Genomic DNA, 23,800 nt, shown 5'->3' with positions numbered 1-23,800 from the left:
CAAGGGGGTGCCTGTGTTTGCTTGCCGTAGATGCAGATTGGAGATGGAATAACCACACTTGCCCTCCTTGGAAAGATGACTGGAGGAGGCTCCTGTGGAGGAAGATGATGAAGACGATGGTATAGAATATAATGAGGCTGCAGCCACAATTAAGAATGCAGCTGCAGGTGGGAGGCCAGTAGGATTGGCTCCCAGTCTGTCAGCCTGAACCTGCTGTCCAGCTTCTTGTTCATCTGGGCGTTGGCCTTGGGCTTCTCCCAGACCTTTCTCGCAACCTGCAGGACATCCTTCTGGAGAGGACTGCCAGTCCAGATAGTGGTACGCTTACCCAAAAGCTCTGCTAGCACTCCAGACTCCTGGCGGCCTTCCTCCGGCAGAGCCACCCCCAAGAACTCAGCCGGGCCCAGAAGGCAGTCATGAAAGGCCTTAACAGATGCAGAGGGTTCATTGTCCTGGGTGTCAGTCCTCGTCATGGCCCCCCCGCCTTTTAACAGACCAAGGGGAGTCCGGGCCCTGGGACAAAAGTGCCCGATGGGATCATGCTGCAAAGCCCTTTCAATGGGCAAAAGCACAGGCGGGCCCTGCGTTGGATCCAAGATGGCTGTCGGCCTGGCAGGCTATGCCTTGTGTCTGCCATTTTGAAGCCTTGCCCCACGCCCTGGGCTGCAGGGTGTAAAGGCCCTAAGCAACAAGAGGCCTCAGACACTGGAGGATACGCTTGGATCTTGTATCCGAAGAGTGTTGACCTCAGATCACTCTGGTAGGCCCTGAGCCCTCGACCAGCTGGCCGGTTGTCGTAACCTGCCGACTCACTACCTCTGAGCGGTCTCCGGTAGGCTGGATGCCCTCGGCACCTGTGCCGGTAACTGCTGGATTGTGCCGTGGCCAGACTGAGGTGGCACTCGATGATCCCTTACCTCTTGGGGTCGAAGAAGAGTACGAACTTGATTGCCCTTCCATGGACAGCCCGGTAGGGCCCCTGAGCCCCTCAGCTTGGGAGCAGATAGCCTGGACAAACTCCGGTCTGCCCCCGGAGTGCACAGAAGAGCCCCCAGGCCTCTCAGCTTGGGATCTGGTAGCCTTAGAGGCCTCGGGACTGCCAGAACCCTAGTCAGAGGAACCCCTATCTGTAGGAACCCCGGGGAAGGAGTCGCTGCGCTGTGGAGCCGTACTGAACAGAAGACCTACCTTGTCTCGACGAGAGGTCCTGGGGGCAGTCTTTAGGTGGGGCCGAGAGAAGTGTGGAAGATATCACTCCATTGCGACAACCGATTTTTCTATGCCCCGTGACCGAGAGCACTGCAAGAATGCGCTATGAGGATCTTACTGCTTTGATCTAGTGCTCCCCTGTTTTATGTTTGTGTTGCCTTGCCCCACGCCTAGATGCTTGTCAGTTACCAGCGTGTAATAAAATATAAATAAAATAAGCCGAACATGCGTCCCACAGGTGATTGGGACCCAAATACTCAAGATAGATTGCATGGTGGTCAGAGGCCGGGAACGAGCAGTCGCATGAGGCACATCTTGTGAATCCTCCTGCGGCCGGCATGCGCCGTGGGAGGTAAGGCCCTGAAGATTGAAAAACAAAAGAACAGGGAGCAAGCAGAGAGCTAAAAAAAGTCCACACTGGCTGCCAAGTCAGACACCGTCCGTGCGGAAAAAAGGACTGAGGAGAGGCACCAGAAGGCGGGGCAGGGTGTTCCCACATCTAGGGCAGCGCCCCTGCGCGCTATATTAAATTTATTAAAGGGGAAGCACATTTTTTGTTGACAAAGGTTCCGGTACTATCCCCATGTTGGGGGGACGCCCACAAGGATGGAAGAAAGGGGACGGGACGTATGAGTAAATAGATTTATACAAGTGGAAAGATTATAAAATGGGTCATGACTGTCGTATGCCCTGTATCCCCAGTCTATCCAATAATTAACAGTATTTGTTTGAGCCCATTTAACAATATTAAGTAAACGCCTGGTCTCTAATGATCCATCAGTCATTCAAGTCTGTTCTAATAATAATAATAATAATAATAATAATAATAATGTTCTATACATTTTTCTGTGTCGACGGGAACAGGCCGATTTCACCAGCACCCCTGGGTTACTGCGCTCGTCCCCGGATACTTCTATCTTTTTGTTGTCAATCGGGTACTTGGTCCTCTGGTGACACTCCTCCAGCGGCACATGTCGACTTCAGCGGGCTTCAACAGGCGTCCAGCCTGCAAGGTGCTCTTTCCTACATCCGACCCCCATGCTCTTTGCCACTGCTGCCTTGGCCCCAACCACAGCTGGGAAGGTTGTACCGCATGCGACACACGGACTCCACCTGCACTGAAGTACAGGCTAGCTAGGTTGAGGGAGCTTTTAGTAAGGTCGCCGCCAGAGGACTTAAAGAACTTCGTCAGACAGCGATCGAGGCCCAAGGGAGGGCTGCTGTTTTTCATCACTGCCCGTAAGGGCAACTCCTTCCCAAGGAAGCGCCCGAGCGAGAGGAAGCTCTCGGGTTCTCGCACCAGCATACGTACCGAGGCTATCCAGCTACCAGTCTCACGGCCGAGGGTTCAGTAGATCCTTCCGGAAGCAGTGATGAGGGACCGCAAGGTTCTTTTACCGGGTGTATACCCGAAGGGCAACGCCCTAGTACTGGCCTGATGTCCGAGGGGGAGCCTGCATGCAGCACTACCGGCGCCACTGCCGAGGGCAATACGCCTTCCAGGCCCCGGCCTGAGGTGCAGGGTAGGTCTCATGCTCCACCGCCAAGAGTCGTGGAGGAGGCCGGGCCCAGGGAGCCAAACACCACGACCTTGGCACGTGGCACGCAGCTCAACAAAATGGCCCCCGTGCCAGACAACATGGCCGCTCATCCGATGCCACTCATAGGAGAGGAGCAGGCGGGAGAACGAGTTTCAAGGTGGGAATGGTGTCAACCAGGTACGTGGCCTAGAGTTTATCCATCAGCAGCGCAGGGCAGGGCAGGGCAGGTTCCCCCTTCTACAGAGACAGTTTGCTCTGGCCACAGCAGCCTCCAGTCACTCAGTATCACCTGCCACTTCTTCCGCCGAAAGGTTCCAGGGTTTGATGCGAGCCCCTCAGAGAGCGGCCATCCGGCGGGATGCAGTCAGGAACTTGCTCCCTCCAGTCACTACACCACGCCTATAGTCATTCCTCATATGGCTCCTGTTAGGAAGAGTTTGTATGCAATACCTTTTGGGACCACTACGCACAACTGACTACAGGTGTAAGCAAAACTAACCTTTGGTAGAAGTCTGTACTACACAGTTTTAGGTAGCGGAGCTGAGCAGGCAGGCTTAGCTCAAGAGGGAATGTGAGCTGTAAGGATGTTACACAGAGGTCTACAATCACCAGTATTCAAATAAACTTATACTCAAGGTTTCTTGGTTAAACACTTTATTTATTCAACAGTCAGTTAAAAAACATTCACTAGAAGGAGGCAATCTATATCACACAAAAATATACTTCAGTACTTTACACGGTACAGGTCCAAGTCATTAAAACTACTTTGATGGAGGAGCAAAATGGCTTTCAGAGTACTATGATGTAGGAGCAAAAAGGCATAGGTTAATAAAAATAATGTTACTGTTACTTTTAGATTGTGCAAATAGTTTGAGTTCACCAGAGGAGCTGATTCAATGCAATAGGTTAGGCCAAAGTCAATGTGCTAAAGTCTTGTATAGGATAAAGCAGTTCTGACAGTTAAATGGAAAAGTCTTTGCCAAAGTTCTTAGAAGTAGTTAGTAAAAGAAAGATTCATATGTTGGATTACAAACTGACTAAGCCTGCAAGTTGCCAAAGTGCCAAGCACTCGCAGTGAGAGGCAAGTTCTCTCGGTCAGGTTTTCACAGTACCTTACAATGAAGAAAAAGATGCAGGTGAAGACTTCTGTTCCTGCAGATCTCGCTGTTCCTGAGCCTCAGTCGGAGGGACAAGAGGGAGGACGTCGGGGGACTCCTGAACTGCACTGGGACGGGTCAAAGCTGGCACTTGGCAAATCTTCAATGCCGGTAGCTGTAGTCAAAGCACACAAACTGGTGTCCCTCTCCCTGGCTATTCGGTTTCCTGCACCATTCTGAGGAAAATACAACCAGCGCCGAGAAAGGTATCCAGGTGGCTTACGAGTTGATTGGTCCCACAAACTCAAAGGGAGAAGTCGTCCTTGCAGGGATTATCTGTCGAGATGAATTTGGCGATTCGGACCTGCAGCAGGGCTTCACCGGGCAAACCAACTGTCCAGGAGTTGCAGCAGCCGTCCTCTTCCAGCTCGTCTTTGGTTCCTTCTTTCCAGTGGTCCACTCTGACTTCCAAGCCAAGAGACTCGCTTTTTATCCAGTTTCCTCCCATTCATTCCAGCCTAGCTGCCATTCACCCAGCAGGGTGGCTGTCTTTGCCGGACAGTCAGCCAGCCGGCCAATCACGCCAGAGTGCATTTGGGTCTCCTAAGAGACTAAGCACAGGGAGTTTCGGGGATCTCCCTCACTTCCTGCCCACCCCAGACATTCTGGCGCCAGAGGGAGTCTTCAGTCCTGAAGCCCGCCAAAGGCGATGAAACAAAGGGACCAAACCTGGTTTGGCACGCAGAGCAAAGCTCTAGAAGGACCTTTCCACAAAGAAATGGTGAAAAAGGAAGACCAGGACTGGTTTAAACAAAGGGGGCTCAGACGCCATCTTGAAAAACATGGCTCTCGCGATTTAACACTACCGGTGTTCGCAGTCGGGGAAAAAACATGGTAGTTCGTTGTAAAACCACTGCTACCAGCCATTTCGATAGGAAAGGGTAGCATTTGACTGCTACATAAGTAGCTAGACACAGGGGATACTAGGTAACCCGTCCAGCACACTTTTATAAGATATGGTGAGCTGGGTCTAGGAATTTGAAAAGACTAGTACATTCAATTTCACTTTACTTTCTCTGGGAAACAGTAGTTTATCCCAGAGAAGGTATTTAAACCTTGAGAAAGCCTGAAAGGCTTCCCTGTGTCACTTCACTGAAGGTGCTGTGACACACACATGAAAAGATGAGGTCTATAGAGTTGTCTAAAATTCTATAATCAAAGAACACGAGTAAAACACACATCAAAATACATGAGCGAGTGGGGGGAAAAAAGGTCACACTATCCAGGTAAAAATAACCAAGTCCTCAAAATCCAGCAAAGTTGCTGTTGGTCTCCAAGGTGAAGGGAATTAGCACATTTTTGAGAATTCTCTCTAACAGCTCCGATGCCACAGGCCCCAGCGCAGCCCAGGCTGCCCCTGCTGGCTCCTTCGATTCCAACTCCCCTGCCTCCCACAGTACAGGCGGTTCCACACCAGCCTCTGGCACCGGTCTTCACACCGCATCCCACGGCGCCCAGCACTCCTCCACCCGCTCCGGACCAGCCGGACACAGACGAGGAGGTGGACCCCCGACTCCACCCACCGGCACCACTTCTCAGTCCCCATTGACGCGTTGACAATATTTAACATTGCCTAATGACACCAGTATTATTAGAGCGGGAGGATGGTGGAATGTATGGAGGAAAGACTATGGACTAAGTGTGTTAGTCACTACGGTGAGTAAGTTAATTACTCTTACGTCCTGTCCCCTTTCCACCATACTGCATGGGCGATTACAAATGAATGTAGCCCCAGGGTGGAGAGGAGACCCTCCCTAGCAAACAGGTTCCTTAGAACCGCCTGTCCGAAGGCCGCGTCTGACTTAGAGCCGTGCCAACCAAACAGTAATGCTTACAGAAAGCTGAAGGGGTGGCCCAGGTGGTCGCCCTGCTGATGACCTGCCACGGAACCTGTCGTAATGCAATGGCCGTGGCCTTGGCTTTGACAGAGTGGGCGTGCATGTTAGCCGGCAGCAGCTTGTGCTGCCCCTCGTAGGCCTCCTTGATGGCCGAAACCATCCATCGTGCAATAGGGCCCTTGGATGCTTGATACCCGGGCCTTAATCGCCCGAAGGTGACAAACAGTGCATCCAACTTGCAGAAGCCCTTGGTCCTGTCCAGATAGAATTTCAGAGTGAGTCTGACATCCAGACAGTGCAAGACTCTGAGCCTCGTCCTTGGGGTCAGCAAAAAACATAGGTAAGACTATTTCCTCGTTTAGATGGAAAGCGGAGGGTACCTTAGGTATGAACGCAGAGTGAGTCTGCAGGACCACCTTATCCCTGTGAAAAGTGGTATAGGGTTCTGAGGCCACAAGACCCTGGATCTCGCATACTTTGCGAGCAGAGATGAGGCCCACTAAAAGTGGTTTTAATGGTGACCAGCCAGATGTCCGGACACGCCATTGGCTGGAAGGGACAGGAGATGGGCTGGCCCCATCAGAAGTTGAACGGGTGGTCTGTCCATGAGGCTGAGCAGTTCGGAGAACCACGATCACGCCGGCCACCATGGAGCTATCAGAATGATGCAGAGGTGACGAGATTCCTTTATCCTGCGGATCACCCTGTGGACCAGGGGTGTGGGAGGGAAGGCATAGGCTATCATGCCGTCCCATGGTATCCAATGCGTCGCCCAAGGAGCCAGGGCAATGCCAGGATGCAAACTGTTGGCACTCCCTGTTCTTCCAGGAGACAAACAGATCCACTTGAGGATGCCCCCCCCCCCACCTGCTGAAACTCTCCAGCACCACATTGTTCAATTGCCATTTATAATTGTCCGCTCCCAGTCTGCTGAGCCTGTCCGCTTCCAAGTTGGCCTCCCCCGGGATGGGGACGGCCATGAGGTAGAAGTTGTTCCCCAGGGCCCATTCCCACATGCTGAACGCTATGCTGCACAGTTGTGGGGACCTGGTACCCTCCTGCTTTTTGACATAGTACATGCTGGTGGACTTTTCGGTCTGGATAAGGAAAGACTTGCCCCCAATGAGTGGAAGGAAAGCTCCGAGAGCTAGCCAGATGGCCCTGAGCTCCGGCCAGTTGATACAAGACTCCTGCCGCATCCAGACTCCATGGAAGCTGTGGCTGTTCAGAGTGGCCCCCCAGCCTTCCAGGGAGGAGTCCGTAGTGATGGTGACCTGCGTGGCCAGCTGCCGTAAGGGCTTGTCTGTCCGCAGGTTGCAGTCCCTGGAGCACCATGTGAAGTCCAAGTGGAGAGGAGTGAGGGATGCTGACCAGCTGCACTTGGGATCCCTTCTCCTGATTGCATGAGGCTGCGAGGTGCAGCTGTAATCTCCTCATCCTGAGTCTTGTGTGGGGCGCGGCCATGATACCCAATAAGTGTCAATACCACCAGGCCGAGGTCACTGCTCTGGTAAGGAAGTGAGCAGTGGCTCTCTTGATGGGCGTGATCTTGTTCTCTGAGGCAAAGACTCTCTCGGAGCACGTGTCCCAGATGAGGCCCGGGAAGGTCAGGCTCTGCGTAGGTTGTAGCTGAGACTTCTTGAGGTTGATTGTAAACCCCAGGTCGTGCAGTGTGTTCATAAGTGCGGAGTAAGTGTGGATAACCCCCTCGTGAGAGCTCGCCCTGACAAGCCAGTCGTCCAGGTACAGGTAAATGTGGTGGCCTTGAGGAGGGCTACCACCGCATTCATGAGCCTGGTAAATACTCTGGGGGCTGAGTTGAGGCCAAAGGGTAGTACCTTGTATTGGAAATGGCAACCCATGATCCTGAAGTGCAGGAAGGATTAATGTGGTTGCCAAATCGGGACGTGTAGATAAGTGTCCTTCAGATTCAGGGAGCACATCCAGTCTCCCTGGTCTTGTGCCTCCGCATTGAGTGCTGGCGTAACCATCTTGAATTTCTGAAGAGGTAGGGAGAGGTTGAGGGTGGATAGGTTCAACACAACTCTCAGGCCAACCCGGTTCTTTTGTATGGCGAAAATCCTGGAATAGAAGCCCATTCCTCTCTGGGAGGCTGCGACTTCTTCCACTGCCTGGCTCTCGACCAGCGACCGAATTGCAGCCAACAGAGTTGTCGTCCTAATCTGTGGGAGGGGAGGAGAGGGAGGGACCGGTAGGCAGTACCCCTAAGACACTACAGAGAGGTTCCAGGGGTCCGAAAAGTTCTGGTGCCCAAATTGCACGTGAAAGGCAAGCCTACCCCCCCACCAGAGACGCGTGGACCCGAAGGGACGCATCATGCTTTCTTTCCCTCTGAGGCTGTTGCGGAGGAGGGGGGAATGGAAAAAGCCCTTGCTCCCCACCCTCCTAATCCCCTTTTGTTTGCGTTGGTGCTGACTCGGAGAGCGGTCAGGCTGCCTCAGCCTCTGTTCCTGGAAGTCCCGGAACCCGCCGAATGCCTCTCCCCTGTCAGAGCTTTGATGCGACTGGGTATACGCCTTGGGCGTGGCCTTCGTTAGGATAAAGACTTTGCATTTTGCGAGCTGTTCTTTTTATCCAATTCCTCATTGGTGGTAGAGTGAAAGAGGTCACTACCCTCGAACGGAAGGTCCAAATGCGTTGCTGGACATCGGGGTTAAATTTAGTAGCCCGAAGCCAGGCAGTCCTTCTCATGTCTGTGGCGATGCATATGGCCCGGCCAGAGGCATCAATGTTGGCCACGGTGGACTCCACGATGTCCTGCGCTACCATCTTGCCTTCTCCTATACCCGCCTTGAAGCAGGCTGTGCTCTGCATTGGAAGTTCTGGAAGGAAGTCTACTATTTTCCGTCAAAGCCTCTGGTTAATGGCTGCCAACATGGCATCAGCATTGGATTGACGGAGGTGCAGTGAGGCGTTGGAGTAAAGCTTCATCCCGTACACCTCCAAGATCATCTCTGCCTTGCCTAGCAGAGGCGAGGGCGAGGTGGCCGAGGCTTAGAGTGACACTGCAGCGATCACTGAAGTGTGTGGTTGAGGTTGTGCCAACAGCAAGAGTGGATCCACCCTCCATCTGTCTATACTTGGCATTGAGGCGCTGATTGACCGGTTGGGCAGAGTGTGGCTTGAGCCGCCCCTTCTTGGCCAAGGCAACAACATCTTTCTGCATAGGGAGCCATTCTGGTACGGGGTTGTAGGGTGAGGATTTCTGCCAAGACCCACTCCTCAGGCTGCTCGACCTCTGCAACTATTTATGTCGGTGCTGCATTGAATTAAAACAAAAAAATTAAAAAAGAAAGAAAACCAATCTGACTAGCACAACAAAACAAACAGACAAGGCTGCATAAAATCCTCCACAATGGCAGTTTATTGCCTGTGTAGGTCTCTGTAGAAAGATAAACAAGATTAAAACAGATGGATCAAATCAAGACTTTTTGAAGCATCACCCTAGGGTATCTACAGAAACTCTACCAACACTCAGGATCACCTCCCCACCACCTGAAACCAGTGGCAATAGCATGCATATACACTGGTGTAGACTTCTACAAGGTACATGCGTGTTGGTCAGCATCACAAGTTGGAGTGTCACCTGTTCTGGAATTTCCAAGACCCCTATCCAACATCACAACCCATTTACACACAATTCAGTAAACACCTGGAGATTGCCATGTTCAGACAAGATTGACATGCAATACGTTGCCAATACAAACACCATGTGAAGTCTCTGCACTCGAGATGTTACTAGTCATATCTATGTCATCCCTGGGATCACCAAACATGCTGCACTGCATCTGTGTAACTACTCTGCATTTCACATCAAGCTCAAGTGGTTGCAAGAAGATGTACAAAACAATATCAATAAATATAAGTCAACTTACTTAAAAACTCTGAGGTAGTCCGCAAGTTCAGGGATAGAAGTGATGTCCCCCTAAAAAACACGATTTTTTAGATATTGTGACAAATAAAACAATTTGCGCCTTTAACAGTTTGTGAACTTGGTTAAAAAAAAATGAGCAATGTACTCGACCCCCCACCCCCCCCCCCCTCCCCCCACTGCCCCATGCCCCAATTCTACATTTTTCGTCACATTTGCTGTGGTTTTTGCCTGGATTTGAAAAACCAATCAACATGTCTTTCTCGAGAGAGAGCCTTTATAAAATGGCACAGAAAAGCCTTTATAAAAAGATACAAATCTTTTAATTTAAGTGCACAGGACCACATCCGTAACGAAAAGTGCCCATACTGAAATTCAGGAAAAATATATCATAACAAGTCATTGGAGGTAAAGGGGTCAAATAACAATGCTGATCCATATGTACAGCTGGTATTACTGGGTGACTAGCCCTTGCTGATCAAATCACAGATTCCAAAATTCAGCAGAGAATATCAAACTGACAAGTACAAGCCTAATTAGGCAATGTGGTATTTGTAGTTTTATATCTATTAAGATAGCAAGGCGAGTTACAACGAGCTCTGTACATAGGCATGTATGGCTGTATTGACACTCCCATGCCTGGGTGCCTTTCATTGGCACGATAGTAGCAATGGCAGAAATACTAAATCAGGTGTCGTAGGGAGGCAATGCAACAACACTGACAAAATTACACATGTGACCATGGTTAAACATACACCGCATAGATATTTATATTATAGGATTATCAACCATTACCTCCACGACCCTCTTCTTCATCCAAGTCCAATCATTGCCCCTTCCCCAAATATGCACCTCTCCAGAAGGGGCAGACACTCACTTCAGACTACGGGTTTGTTTTTGTGTCCTAGAGGCAGATGTTGGAGGATTAGTTAGATTTTCCCTCCTTTTTATTGCCAATTCTGTTGCCTTTGCATCTGGGTTTCTAGGAGGCATGTAGATGAAACTATGCCTCCCTTAGAGTGCCACCGGGAGAGGTGGGGGGGAGGCAGCAGAGTTCAGGCGGTTTGGATCTAGGGTGGTCTCCCCCTCCCTAAAGCAGAAGCGAGCAGTAGCTGGACACTGCTGCTGGCTGGGGGGAAGCGTACTAGTGCCTGCCGCATGAAGGCTTACACCAGCGTGTGACACACGAGAGCTGCCATTTGGTGGGCATTACTTTAAGCATCCAAGCTCTCGGTGGGGCTTGCAGGCACCGGCCCCCATCATGGCTCAGTGGTGGACCGGTAGGGGGCGAAGGAGGTGGTGGGGGGACGGGGAGTCAGAGAAGGCCTCTTTGCTGTGGGATTGAGGCTGGCAGGGACCCTCTCTTCCCGCTGGTGTTAGCCTGCTCGAGCCTCTGAGTTTCTGGCAGCTGATATCTGCTTTTTTGGGAAGGGGTTTCACTTTGGGGAGGTTTTCATCAGTCAGTGTTGATTGGTGGAGGTAGGGCTAGTTGGCTGACCACTTCCCAGGCTCAGGTATCCCATGAATTGCTTTCAATGCTGAGTCTGTGCAAAACACTACCTGGGATTGTGGTCTTTAAGATGGATTTCTAAAATCAGGCCTGAAGGACGGGTTTTAGGAGGCCACCATAGTTATAGTGAACAGGGGACTAAGCATGGAGAGTGGTCAAGGCCAAGTCTCAGGCGAGGCGAGTGCGCTCAGGAGTCCAAAATGAAATTCACGATCATACGCGACAGGTAAGTTAAAAAAGTACTGGTTTTGGGCCTACAATAAATACACTATAAAAATGAAACAAGCAGATATCACACAATGCTCTAAATATGAAACATATACAGTCACAGTTGGTTAATACAATGCATACAACTCAGCAATATCCCTGAAAGGAAAGCTAAGCAGTAGAAGGAATTAAAGGAATAAGGAATAGAAGCCCTAACTTTAGGAGTCCAATCCCAAGTTGAATGGGGCCTTGTGCCCAAAGGTTCACAAAGTACCTTTATAAAATGGGACAAAGTTAGGAAATGTTCCTGTGAGAGTAAAGATTGTTCCAGAAGTCTTTCAAAAGGGATTTACAGGTAAGTAAAATACCTTTCCTAATTTCTAGAGCAGCATTTTCCATAAACGTTTAAAAGGCAATGAACGGAATATTAATCAAATTTTTTCACAAATATAATGGATATATAATGGAGGAGATCAGAGCACCGGTAAGTATAGAGACTACCCACGGCCCTTACTCCCATTTTCCCAAAGTACTCGGCAGGTCGAAAAATTGGGGGCGGGGAGGGAGGTCACTGAAGGTAGGTTTTCCCACTGTTGTATCCAATAGAAGATGCCCAGGAACTACCGGTTCAAGCAAGTTTCTGGTCGGACCAGGAGCTGAGTGCAACCCTTTCCAGCAAAGCAATGCAGCAGGCACTGATGCAGGCCTCTTCAGGACACTAACATACTGGGGAAGTCCGGTTCCAGCGAGTCACTGCACATGGGTGACAGCAGGTTTCTCACTAGTCACAAAGAAAGCCCTCCAGAACAGGACCAGTCGATGCTGGGCCAAAAACCTGGTATTAAGGCAACATGCAGGACTAGCTGGAGACCCCCAAAATGGAGCAGGTCCATCCACTGGGTGGTCCAGGGACAACTTCCAAAGGCTCCAGGTTGCAGGATCATGAGAAAGCATTGAGATGGTTTGGTCCCACCAGTTCAAAGGGTTGAAGCACCAGCAACGGTCTTCTGAAATCAGGTAGTCGAGCAGGTCTTTACCAGGACAGCAGCAAGAATGATCCCAGGCTTCAAGATTTGTCCTCAGGTCTTCCATCGTCGCCAAATGTATGGCAGGGGTAAGCCCTCTATATCCGAGTGAAGCGCTGATCAACAAATCCAGCACAAGGACCCTTCGATCCAACAATTCTAACCAACTCAAAGTACCGGCCCGTAAATTGATGCAGGTGCAAAATGTGCTTTCTCTCTAGCGGAACCAAGAGCCTGGAATGCCATCCCTCCAGCTCTTTAGTTCTACTTCAAAATTTAGGAAAAAACTTAAGACCTTGTTGTTTAGTTGGTGATGAGATTGTTTCTTTCAGCACGAGTTCCTGTTATTGCCCTGTTTTTATTGTATGCAGTGTTTGTTATATGTTGTCCATGCCCGTTAGCTTCCAGGTCATTTGGTGTGCTATACAAATACACTAAAGTAAAGTGAAGTCTGCACAGCTGCAGAGGTCACTTGGCCCCTCTTCCGATCTGCGGGAATGGCTGCATTACTCTTATCCTGATCAAACTCAGCCCTCCAATATAAAGCATGTGCACCACTTGCACACCAGCAGTGGTCCAATCAAGGACCATTGTGGGGCAGACTCATGCATGCAGACTAGACATACTGGCACCAGTTTGTGGATGGGGACCACATAGTATCGGCCCACTTCCTGAGCCCATACACACATGGTATGCACTAGCCGCAAGAACAGCAGCTTTACCTGGCAAATGCAGGACCATAAAAGGGAATTCCTGACTTGAGAAGACAGGAAGAACGGTAAAGAACAAAATGAGCAAAGAACAAGTAAGATCTCATAGCATGGGCATTTTGGGACACTAGCCACAGTTAATAGCCAAACCCAGTAAAGGTGAATGAGCTAACTAAAAAAATAGCGAAAAGGGTATAAACGTAACTGCTGCTACCAGCCTGTCTTTAGACACATTTAGAAGCAACCAAAATCCATTTGGTGCAAGTCTAAGGTGATACAAAATATCCCCATTGCACTGCACTGTAAGATGTGGTGTATAATATGAAAAAGTTACCCAAACAGGTAACATGTCAAAAGACAAAAGGGAAACAATTTCCTGGTACTGACAATATAAAGGAGTAGTTACTTTCCCCACAACAAATGAGCAAAAGACCAGTGAAGCTGAAGGCTTCACATATCTGCAAATAGTCAGGACATGGTATAAAACAAAAGCAAAAATGTTGGGGGGTCCATAGAATATGGAGGGAAAGCTGCCTAAAAGAGAAATCTTTCTTAATACTCTTTACTGTTGGGGTACATCTGCTTGTAGGCACTGGTGCTCAAGCTACGAGACAAACAAGAGAAGAGTAGGCATATGGTTTCCACCTCCTTCTGCTCAATCTGTAGATCCCCACTCTGCCTTGGAGGCCAGTAGGGGTCGCTCTAGGTCCAGTGATTGATTTCTCAACTAAGTCTTCATAGAAATTAGATGAGCGTAAACTAAGAAGGAAACTGTTGGCACAGAAGGCTGTGGGAAAGGTCATGAGTCTTGGACAACAAAGTTTAAAGACCTAGCCTCAGGGCTGAAGAATATCCCACTAACCATTTGAGGAGGGTCCTCAAAGGCTTCCCCCTTTATCCAAACTGCTAGAAGGAAGTTTCTGAGACATTGGAAAGATCCTGAAAGGGAGCAAGTCCTCGGTTTATGCATAAACCATACCCTTGGGTAGAGGATGCCCAATTACCTACTTCCATTGCAGTGGACTCTTTTGGGCAGCTTGACGCGGAGGTCCTCCATGGCTTCAGATGAGGCTTCTATTTGCACAGGGTTTGGGTAGCCAGAGTTTAGGCCGACGTATTTACAGTAGTGCAGTACTGAGAGTTGCAGTCTGTGTATCCATTGGGATTAGTCCAAGGTTAGGTATTGTGGAAAATAAAAAATTACTTACCCCTGGTAATGTGATTTCAATTGGATGTTCCTCCCACATCTTCCTGATCTTTGATATACTTCAATAACACTGCTTGCGGCTCCGACACTTTTCCCCCCAGCAGATGGTGCTGTGCGTAGTCTTAGAACAACCAGGCTCCCACACCTAACTTAGATTTATGGCATGTAGTTTGCGGGATAAATTTGGGGTCCACACATTAGTAAACGACAATTCAAACAAGGAAAAGTGGAAGTTCAAGGAAAATTCAACCTGACTTCATAGAGCATCATTATAATAAAATCAACAGTTTTTAATAAATAGAATTGTTAAAATCATCACATAAAACAAAGTGACCAGTGCTCTAAAGTGCATGATGATGTTCATCACAGTAATTCCAATGTGCAAGATGTGCTTCAATTGTGCAAAAAACGCAATTACACAGTATCTCCCATTGAGAGACCTCTATTCAATGTACAAGAAAATATAATATATATAAGGACAACTTTGGGTTATTCAAGTCTCCATTTTTGCAGTAGGATTGAGCCACTTGATATTACAACAGGTGATACTGAGTTCTTGACAATAAGTACCTCCTGTCTAGATGCCTGGGTCAATCAGTACCTAAATTGCATCTATTTCAGATTCTTAAGCTTTTATTAATGCTTCATATTAGTATCTCTAATTTCCCCAACATGTTTCATTCCCCTTGTTAAAATTACTATAAGGAACTTCAGGGGTATAGATGGACCAGGGCGTTACAGCGCCTTAAAACCAGTCTTTCAGTGGTCTCTATAAAAGAACTTGACAAGTTGTCGTAGCAGTGTGGATGATAGAATGTTGATCCCCGAATGGCAGTTCTAATACGTAAATGTCTTCACCCTTTTGGTTTGAATCCCAAAGGGAATATCCAGGCTAAACCTTAAAGAAACACAGACCACACCTTATTAGTACATGTGGTCTCTATAGTACATCCATTTTCACAGTATTATGATGTATTGGGGGAGGAGACGCATACCGTTTCTTAGTGTCAGTAAAACCACTCCTCAAATGCTGTTTAAATGTTCAGTGTCGACGCCTTCTGAAGCCCTGCAGATAAACAAAACACAGGACAAATAGTCCCATAGTTTGTTGCAAAATGTAGATTGGCTCTCTAATAGTGTAAACTAAAATGTACTAGGAACATAAATGGATGTAAATAAATCAAAAAACGTCATTGAGTTAACAGACTTACTTGTGGTAAGCAGCTCACAGTTCCATAGTACAAAGTCATAATCAGTGAGTGCTCTTCTTAATCACAAGTCACAGTGGTAAGGTTGGTAGACTAGTCCTAAAAGGTAGACTCAAATTGGCGCTGTATTGGAATACATCAGGGCTGTAGAAGATGTCACAAGCAAAGGATTTTGTTTTTTAAAAAATATCGGAATTCGGAACATTCCGAATTTAATGTTACTACGCGGGATGTATCCCTTCGGTTGTTACGTGGGCTAAATCATTCAAAAGCACACGATCTGGAGAGGCATATTACAAGGAGTTATTGTATAAATGGTGTAATATACGAGGCGTTCGCATCGGCGGGAACAACATGGGGATGCGGTAGCACTGTCAACAATGACTGCAAGAGTCGTATCATAAGTGTTCAAATCGCACGCTGCTGGTCATATGTCCATTACTTCGCGTAGTAAATAAAGATGAATATGCAAGTGTGATTACAATGCTCGGCATGATCTTACCAAATTGGGGACGAGTTTTGCGGATGCTGGATTTTTCTGACTGCTAGAGCTGTCTGTTGGACGCCGTGTGAGCAACCGTTGCTACGGTAACTCAATCTTAAGCGCGACGGTGGGCATTACTGCGCATGCGTCGGTGATTGTACACGAATCATCAGGTAGAATGGGGGGCGTGGTTTACCAGCCATGGATTAGGACGTGTCGGCGAGAGCTGCTCCGATGATCCGACGCTGATCCTTATGGAAACGCACTTAAACCTATCAAATTACTACAAAAATAGAAACGCGTGCGTGGGAACATATGCACTACCAGGCCCATGGAAACTGTAGCCCGCTGTGCAAGCATCAGAGAGATAAATGATTTTGAAGTACCCGGCTGCAATGATACATTGTATCTAAGATGGCGGCGAACAAAGGGTGAGCGGCCGTAGCAGTGAGAGCGGCCATACGGACTCGAGCGCGACGCGAACAACGAGTCCCTGTCCCCGAGAAGACGTGCTGATCCCTGCCCCCCTAACGACCCGCAGTGAAGATACTGAAGACGTGGTGCGTGAGGTGCGAAACACGAGTAAAGGCAGTGGGAGAAAAGAGCCGCGCGTGAAGCTGGGGGGAAACGGAGTTCGGAGGCAAGGCAGCCCCCCCAGCCACACCAGACTATTGAGCGAGCGGCTCCCGCTGCCTGCGGGAAACGAAACAATAGCAGCGCGGGGCTGCGGATGTGAAAAGCCACGCTGGTCGAGCGAGTGGGTGGCTCTCGCTGCCTGCAGGGAAGATACTGTTGCAGCACGGGGCTGCACACAACAACCAAAGGAGAGGCAGAGGACCCTACCTGCAGACTGTTGCCGGGCACAGAGCCGGATTGAGGGCCCTGCGTGTGCGCGCCGGCGCCCCAGCATATGGATAGATAAGGCCCTGCAGCAAGCATTGAAAAGCTGGTCACTACATCGGTGGATCAGCGCGGCCAACTGAACGCTGCACCTGTGCTGTGGGCCATCATAACGCCAGCAAATGTACAATACACGCATTCCCGCAAGATGCCCCCAGTCATACATGTCCAAAGTAGGTGTGCACCGGTTGGGGCTGATGAACTTTTGAGCCAAGCACTGGTCAGGTGGGAGCGGCTAGAAGGCGGTGCAGCCTTGAACTATCACTGTGCACTCACTAAGCACATAGCTGCAGCTGCCTGAGGAACACTCTACGCAAACTACAGTCTTGGCGCAATCTGAGGCCAGGCATGCTGTGATTGGAGATGAAAATGTGAGCCGGGCACAGCATAGTTTCAAAACAACGACAAGACTCAGGAACATCGCCGAACAGTCCACGGTCTTGGAGAATAATTAATGACTGGCGAGCTAAGAGAAGAATGGGCGAGACTGGCACAAAGCAACTTAAAGTAAACGACAAAACGTAAAGAATACTGTAAAGCAGATCGGAGCCTGACAAGCATCGTTGTGACGGGTATGGATGAGATTAGCACAGCGCAACTGTAGAACAATCTAAAAAGCCGACTCGATACGTGGGAGGACATAACCCACTCAAAGACAAAGTATAACGGACATGTCCCATACGGGCGCTCCAAGGGTACCAATCCGAACCTGGGGAGACTCATTGGAGAAAAAGAAGGGACATAGAATCAGTACTGCCACACTAACGATAAGCCATATCAGACGCCAGTTCAACATTGCAGGTACTAGGGAGTCACCAAAAACATTGCTTAAAGAAAGAACATGGGGGGATACAGCCCACTCCGGGATCGACCTTGTCTGCCACCTTGCAGTCGGCCCACAGGGGACACCCGAAGACTGATTGATACTGGTGAAGCCACAGCGGCACAGGGAAGCTGCTATAAGACATTGTGAGAGCGCAAGATGTCGGTGAAAGGACTGAAGTCCAGAAGTAAGCAACCCACTATGGACACCTTTGCAAAAGTACAACAAACCCCCTCGCCCCCCAGTACAAAAGATGGGGGAGGCATCAGGGAATGACCCCCCTGGAGGTGAAAACCAGCAAGTCCTAGCGGCCATAACGGACCAAATGGGGCACGGCGATGGCGGAGCTGCGGACGGCCCTAGAGAATAAAATAGATGCTGTGGGGATTGAAGTTACTTTGCTGCGGCAGGACGATCAGGCGCTAGCAGAGTTGCTAGTGGCTTGGAAAACGCAGTAAAGATCAACACGGATGTAAGCACAAACAATGCGAAGGAGGTCCATTTGCTCAAACAGCAGATTGCCAATCTCGAAAACAGGGTGGAGGAAGCAGATGGACGGGCGAGACAGAACAACATCCAAGTGGTCGGCCTGCCAGAATGAGAAGGAGGCCAGGACCCCACAGATTACGTGGAGAATATGATCCTGCAGGAGGTTGGAGCGGACAAACTCTCGCAGGGATTCACGGTGGAGCGAGCACATTGGACCCTCATGAGGAAACCACGGCCTGGAGCTCCGCCGGGACCGATCATTGCGAAAATCCTGAATTATAAAGACAGGGAAAAGATCCTGGAGAATTTCCGTAAGGGCGGAACGATAGAGAGAGCCTCCTCCAGGGTTACGGCATACCCCGACTATACTATTTTAGTGCAAAGGCAACGATATAGTTATGCTGCGGTTAAGAGGAGACTGCGTGCGGCGGACATCAAGTACATGTTGTACCCAGCAAAGTTGAAAGTTCTGCACAAAGGCAGAGCGCTGTTCTTTGACACCCCGGAGGATGTGGCGTCGTGGTTGGATCTACAGGGCTGCCCGGCGCAAGATGAAGAACAAGATTCCCAGGAGCACGATAAGTGAAGACATTATGTCATGTACCCTGTGAGGGTGGGAGAGTTGGGAATCCTGGTATAGCGCCTTGAAATACTTGATAGACATGGCATAGCCCTTGAACTATATGACTATGGGACTGGAATATAGTGTGTTAAAACGCGAATGAGAACTGAAGTATTGGGCGTAGAAACTCTAAGCAAATAGGAGCGGCTGGACCACACTCACCTACACCTGAAATTTAGTAGAAAGGCGGCCAATAGGGCTGCCTCACCCTGCTGAGCCACAAGTACGGGTTATACCAGAAAGGGCTCGATGCGGGGGTGCCCGAGATCCAGGGATGGAGCTGGGCAACAGCTGGGCAGGGTGAAGTTGGGGAAGGGAGGAGGGTGGGCGGGGGGAGAGGGAGTCTGGGGTGTTTTAATTAGGGGGGGAAGTTTGGGGTGTTTGTAGTTTTGGGGAGTTTTAGTTTGTTTAAGAGCCAATGTAGAAATGTCGAACAAACCAGGGGCATCGGGTAATCTCAGAATTGTGACCTGGAATGTGCGGGGCCTCAATAGTTATCTAAAACGTAATAAGGTAATGATGTACCTAAAGAGGATGCGGATTGGCATAGCTGTGCTACAGGAAACCCACCTCACCAAGGAGAAATTGGAGGTGTTTAAGAGAAAATGGAGGGGTAATGTCATAGGGGCCACGTATTCGGCATATGCAAGAGGAGTGATTACATGGGTGGAACCGCATGTGCCATTTCAGCTACTTAGCTCAACAATAGACCCTGAAGGCAGAATGGTGGTAGTGGCAGGACTCCTGGAGAACACAGCAGTGAATATCATAAATGTGTATGCCCCTAACCATGATACAGCGGCATATATTAGGTCTTTATATAGTAAAATCAGCCCTCTGGTGGGTGGCGCAATAGTATGGGGAGGGGACTTTAATTGCACCCTGAACCCCAAGATGGATAGGTCGGATGGCAAATTAGAAAAGCCGGCGCCAGCACCTAAGGTGCTGAGGACACTGTTGAAGGACCTCGGCCTAGAGGATGTGTCGAGAAGGCTACACCCAATGGAAAGACAATATTTGCATTATGCGGCACCACATGACCTGCACACAAGGCTGGATTATGTGTTTGCATCGGCCGGGATAGTGGGAGAAATGGAGGGAGCGGAATACAAAGCCTGGGAACTCTCCGATCACTCGCCATTGGTGATAGAGTGGCGACACCAACCCCCCCAGAGCGCGGATCCCGACGTGGAGGCTCAGAACAGAGGCTCTACGGGATGCGGGCTTTCGAGAGGATTTGAGGGAGGCCATCGAAGAATACTTTGAAATTAACACAGGCAGTGTGCGTTCTGTGGGGATAGTATGGGAGGCATTTAAAGTAGTGGTGCAGGGAATAGCTATATCTAAATCCAAAGGGCTCCAAGGGGGTATTGAGCGGGAACTGCAAGAGACAGAAAAAGAGCTAGAGGACTGGATACAAAATGAGGAGACCACCCATGCGAATAGCGCCAAAATAAAATAAAGGAATTACAGTTAACTTGTAATGAACATTGGGATAGATTATGCAAACTAAACTATATGAAATATACAGAGAGGCTGCATGCAGGGGGGGGGGGATAAGCCGGGTAGGTTATTGGCTTGGTTATACAAGAACGAGACCCCCCGCCCGGTGATCAGGGACGCGGAAGGACAAATTCATAACACCCAGGAGGGGGTAAATGAAGAGTTCTTCAAGTATTACAGATGCTTATATCAGGACACAGGAGAAGACATGAGTCAAGAAATATTGGAGACGATAGAGGATATTGGGCTGCCTACCTTGGATCACCTAGAACGAGCAGACCTAGACGCCCCCATCACCGCGGATGAACTGGAGGCGGTGATCCAACACCTGCCTACATGTAAAGCGCCCGGGTCGGATGGGCTACCCAGTGAGTTTTATAAAGCATATAAGCAGGAGCTACTTCAGCCGCTGCTAGCTATGTTAAATGAAGCCTATGAGCATGGGGAACTGCCGGCGTCCCTATGCGAGGCAGTGATCATCCCGCTCCTGAAACCAGGCAAACCGGACGCGGAATGCGGTTCCTACAGGTCCTTGTCTATGCTCAATCAGGACAGTAAGATACTCACAGCAGTGCTGGCCAATAGACTAAAGAGGGTAATTGGCAAGCTGATACACCCAGACCAAACGGGTTATGTCCCCGGTAGAAATATCACAGACAACCACAGGAGGCTACACCATATTATTGATCAAACTGAGGGAGACTCGAGCGAGCTGGCTATCGTGTCGCTGGACGCGGTTAAGGCTTTTGATTCAGTGCGGTGGCCGTGGTTGAAAGAGACCCTGAAAGGATATGGGATGGGAACAGGATATACTAGATGGGTTTAGATGCTCTATAGCACCCCGACAGTGAGAGTTAAAACCGGAACCATAATTTCAGAGAAATGGCAACTTGGCAGGGGGACCAGACAGGGATGCCCCAGGTCACCCATGTTATACATCCTGGCATTAGAGCCGCTGGCAATAAGCCTGCGGCAACAATACGGGGAGGTGGGAATCAGCACGACAGGGGGGCACACATCTGATATCATTGTATGCAGGCGATGTGCACCTCTACTTGCGTTACCCGGAGGAGAACCTGCAATTTGTGTTGGAGGTGATGGATCGTTACGCCACCCTCTCGGGCATATCAGTAAACTCCAGGAAGTCTAGTTTGTTCCCCTTGGGAAGGTACAAGAATACCCCACTGGAGAGACTCCCCGTCTTGCAGATACCCTGGCAGATCGTGACATTCAGGTACCTGGGCGTAAACATTTATCACAAAATAGAGACAGAGCACAAACACAACACAGAGAAAGCGATGGAGGGAGTCAAAAACAGCATGGTGTTCTGGTCTAGATTACCCCTGGCCATGATGGGAAGAGCAGCTCTACTAAAAATGGTGGTATTGCCCAGACTCTTGCACTTTTTTGTGAATGTCCCGTACTTGATCCCCAGACGCTTTTTTGTTAAACTTCATGGTTATGTGTAGGGGGCTTCATATGGGGCAACTCCAGGAATAGGGTGGCCCTGTGGAAACTACAGAACACATGTGATAAGGGGGGCATAAACCTACCGAATTTTGAGCTGTATTACCTAGCGCGACAGTTGTTGTATGTGGCTAGGTGGTTGTCTGCGGAAGACTCAGCAGAAGCTAGGCTTTTGCAAGGTGAATCAGCTCCTTTTCTGAGGGAGACAATATGGCTACATAAAACTAAAATAGCAAGGATGGGGAGACTATTGAGGCTAGGCTGGGAAATTTGGCACAGAACATGGAGTGGTGGGTGACCCAGATCCGGTTTCCCAGCAGGTCCCGCTGGCGGTCCTATGTGGCGATGACTCCCAACTTTTCGAAGCAGTCCGTAGATACTGGGAACCAGTGGGGTTGGCCACCCTTGGAGACATGGCAGGAAGGGGCGGCGTTGGGATTCCAGAGGCTGCAGGAGGAGAAGGGGGTGCATAGTGGCCAATTCATTACTTATACCAGGCTCATGAAAGAGGTGGCCTGAGACTGTGCTAGAGGAAGAACCCGATGCCTCCCTAGAAACGATGTATGATGTCTCGGAGGGTGGACATGAAATATCAAGGATTTCTGAGCTCCTGTTGAGACGGGATTGGGAGGAGGAGGTTGGGGAACCATGACAGAGGGACAATGGGATAGAGCCCAAAGATACCATAAAAAGGTATCCCGGAATGCGAGACTCCAACAGATTCAGTTGTATGTCACCCATAGGGCTTACCTGACCCCCAGCAGAATAGCTAGGTTTGGGGGCTCGACTGTACAAAAATGCCCTAGGTGGGAGGAAGAGGATGCAGGACTACTGCACATGTTTTGGGCTTGCCCTGAGGTGCACAGATTCTGGGAAGAAATAAAAACGAAAATGGCTGGTGGGGGAGTAGCACTGGACGTGAGGTCCGCTTGGGCTTGCATGCTTGGGAATTTTCCCAGGCCACGTCATTCAAAGCATATCAGCAAGCTGAAGGACCTGGCCTATATTCTAGCTAAACGTAGAATCGCAATGTGTTGGAAGGCGGCCCATAGGCCCAGAGTGGCGCTATGGTGGGCGGACCTCTTGAGATGGGCGGAAGCGGAGACTGCATGGTTTGAAGTGGTCACCAAAGGGGGAGAGGAGAAAGTGGGCCTCCTGATAGCCTGGAGGCAGCTGGTGATCACAATGGCAAATCCAGACCAGGTCAATTATGACACTGGAGACTCAAATAAGCCAACAAACGCTGAGATTCCGGAAAATGCTCGTGTAGATGAAGGAACTGAGATGGCTCGAGTTTGTGGGGAGGGAGACGGGAGGACAGAAAATGACACGGTTTAATGTGATGTTTTGATATCGATCATGTAGGTCCTAAAAAGTTAATGTGTTTGGTGTGTTATAAAATAATACAATTTCTTTAAAAAAAAAAACACATCAGGTAGAATAATGTACGTGTTTCCTCATCGGAGGCGTAGGAAATTCTCGTGGGTAATCCTATTCTAAAAATGGGTTTAAAAGAAAAGTGAAAACGTAGTAATGATGGCTTCTGGTAGCAGGAATGGCATTGGTTCTAGGACTCCGTGTGTAACCTAGTTTCCTCACTGGGTCATACGGTCAAAGGCTTCCCTACGCATGCGCTGCCAAGGGTCACTATTCACCAGTTCGAACAGGCGAAAAGAGCTAAGTGCACTCAAAAATTCATCCGATTATACCTCTGTTCTACTTGGGAATAAAGCTATACGACTGCACAATGGAGGAGTATTATAAAGAAAGTTTGCCGGCTCAATTAGTGCCAAATCAAGCTTCAGTTGTGGTAACTGATTTCTTCACTAGTTCATGTCAGGATTAAGTGTAGCCGAGTTTTAGAGAAGAAACTATCTAGTGTCGTACCAAGTGGGTACACTAGGTCATTGATGAGCTAGTAGGAATGCAATTTACATTATTGTATACTATTGTTCATTAAGGGAAATTACTCCACAATGTTACGTGTAGGGACATTTCTAGTGCTAGT

At 49.2% G+C, this 23,800-nt stretch overlaps 1 protein-coding gene across 4 annotated transcripts in view; it reads right to left on the bottom strand.

Moving 5' to 3' along the window:
* Positions 1-23,800, bottom strand: part of FERMT2 (FERM domain containing kindlin 2) — a 931,620-nt gene that overhangs the window by 485,987 nt on the left and 421,833 nt on the right. For all 4 annotated transcript variants that reach the window (XM_069637580.1, XM_069637578.1, XM_069637581.1 and 1 more), the window contains one exon: positions 9,642-9,691. In XM_069637580.1, the coding sequence (XP_069493681.1) occupies positions 9,642-9,691 (50 nt within the window). The remainder of the gene's footprint in view (positions 1-9,641; positions 9,692-23,800) is intronic.

Source organism: Ambystoma mexicanum, chromosome 14, assembly GCF_040938575.1.
Source record: "Ambystoma mexicanum isolate Mex_15411 chromosome 14, UKY_AmexF1_1, whole genome shotgun sequence".
NCBI lineage: Eukaryota > Metazoa > Chordata > Amphibia > Caudata > Ambystomatidae > Ambystoma > Ambystoma mexicanum.
This window is presented reverse-complemented; position numbering and strand designations above follow the sequence as displayed.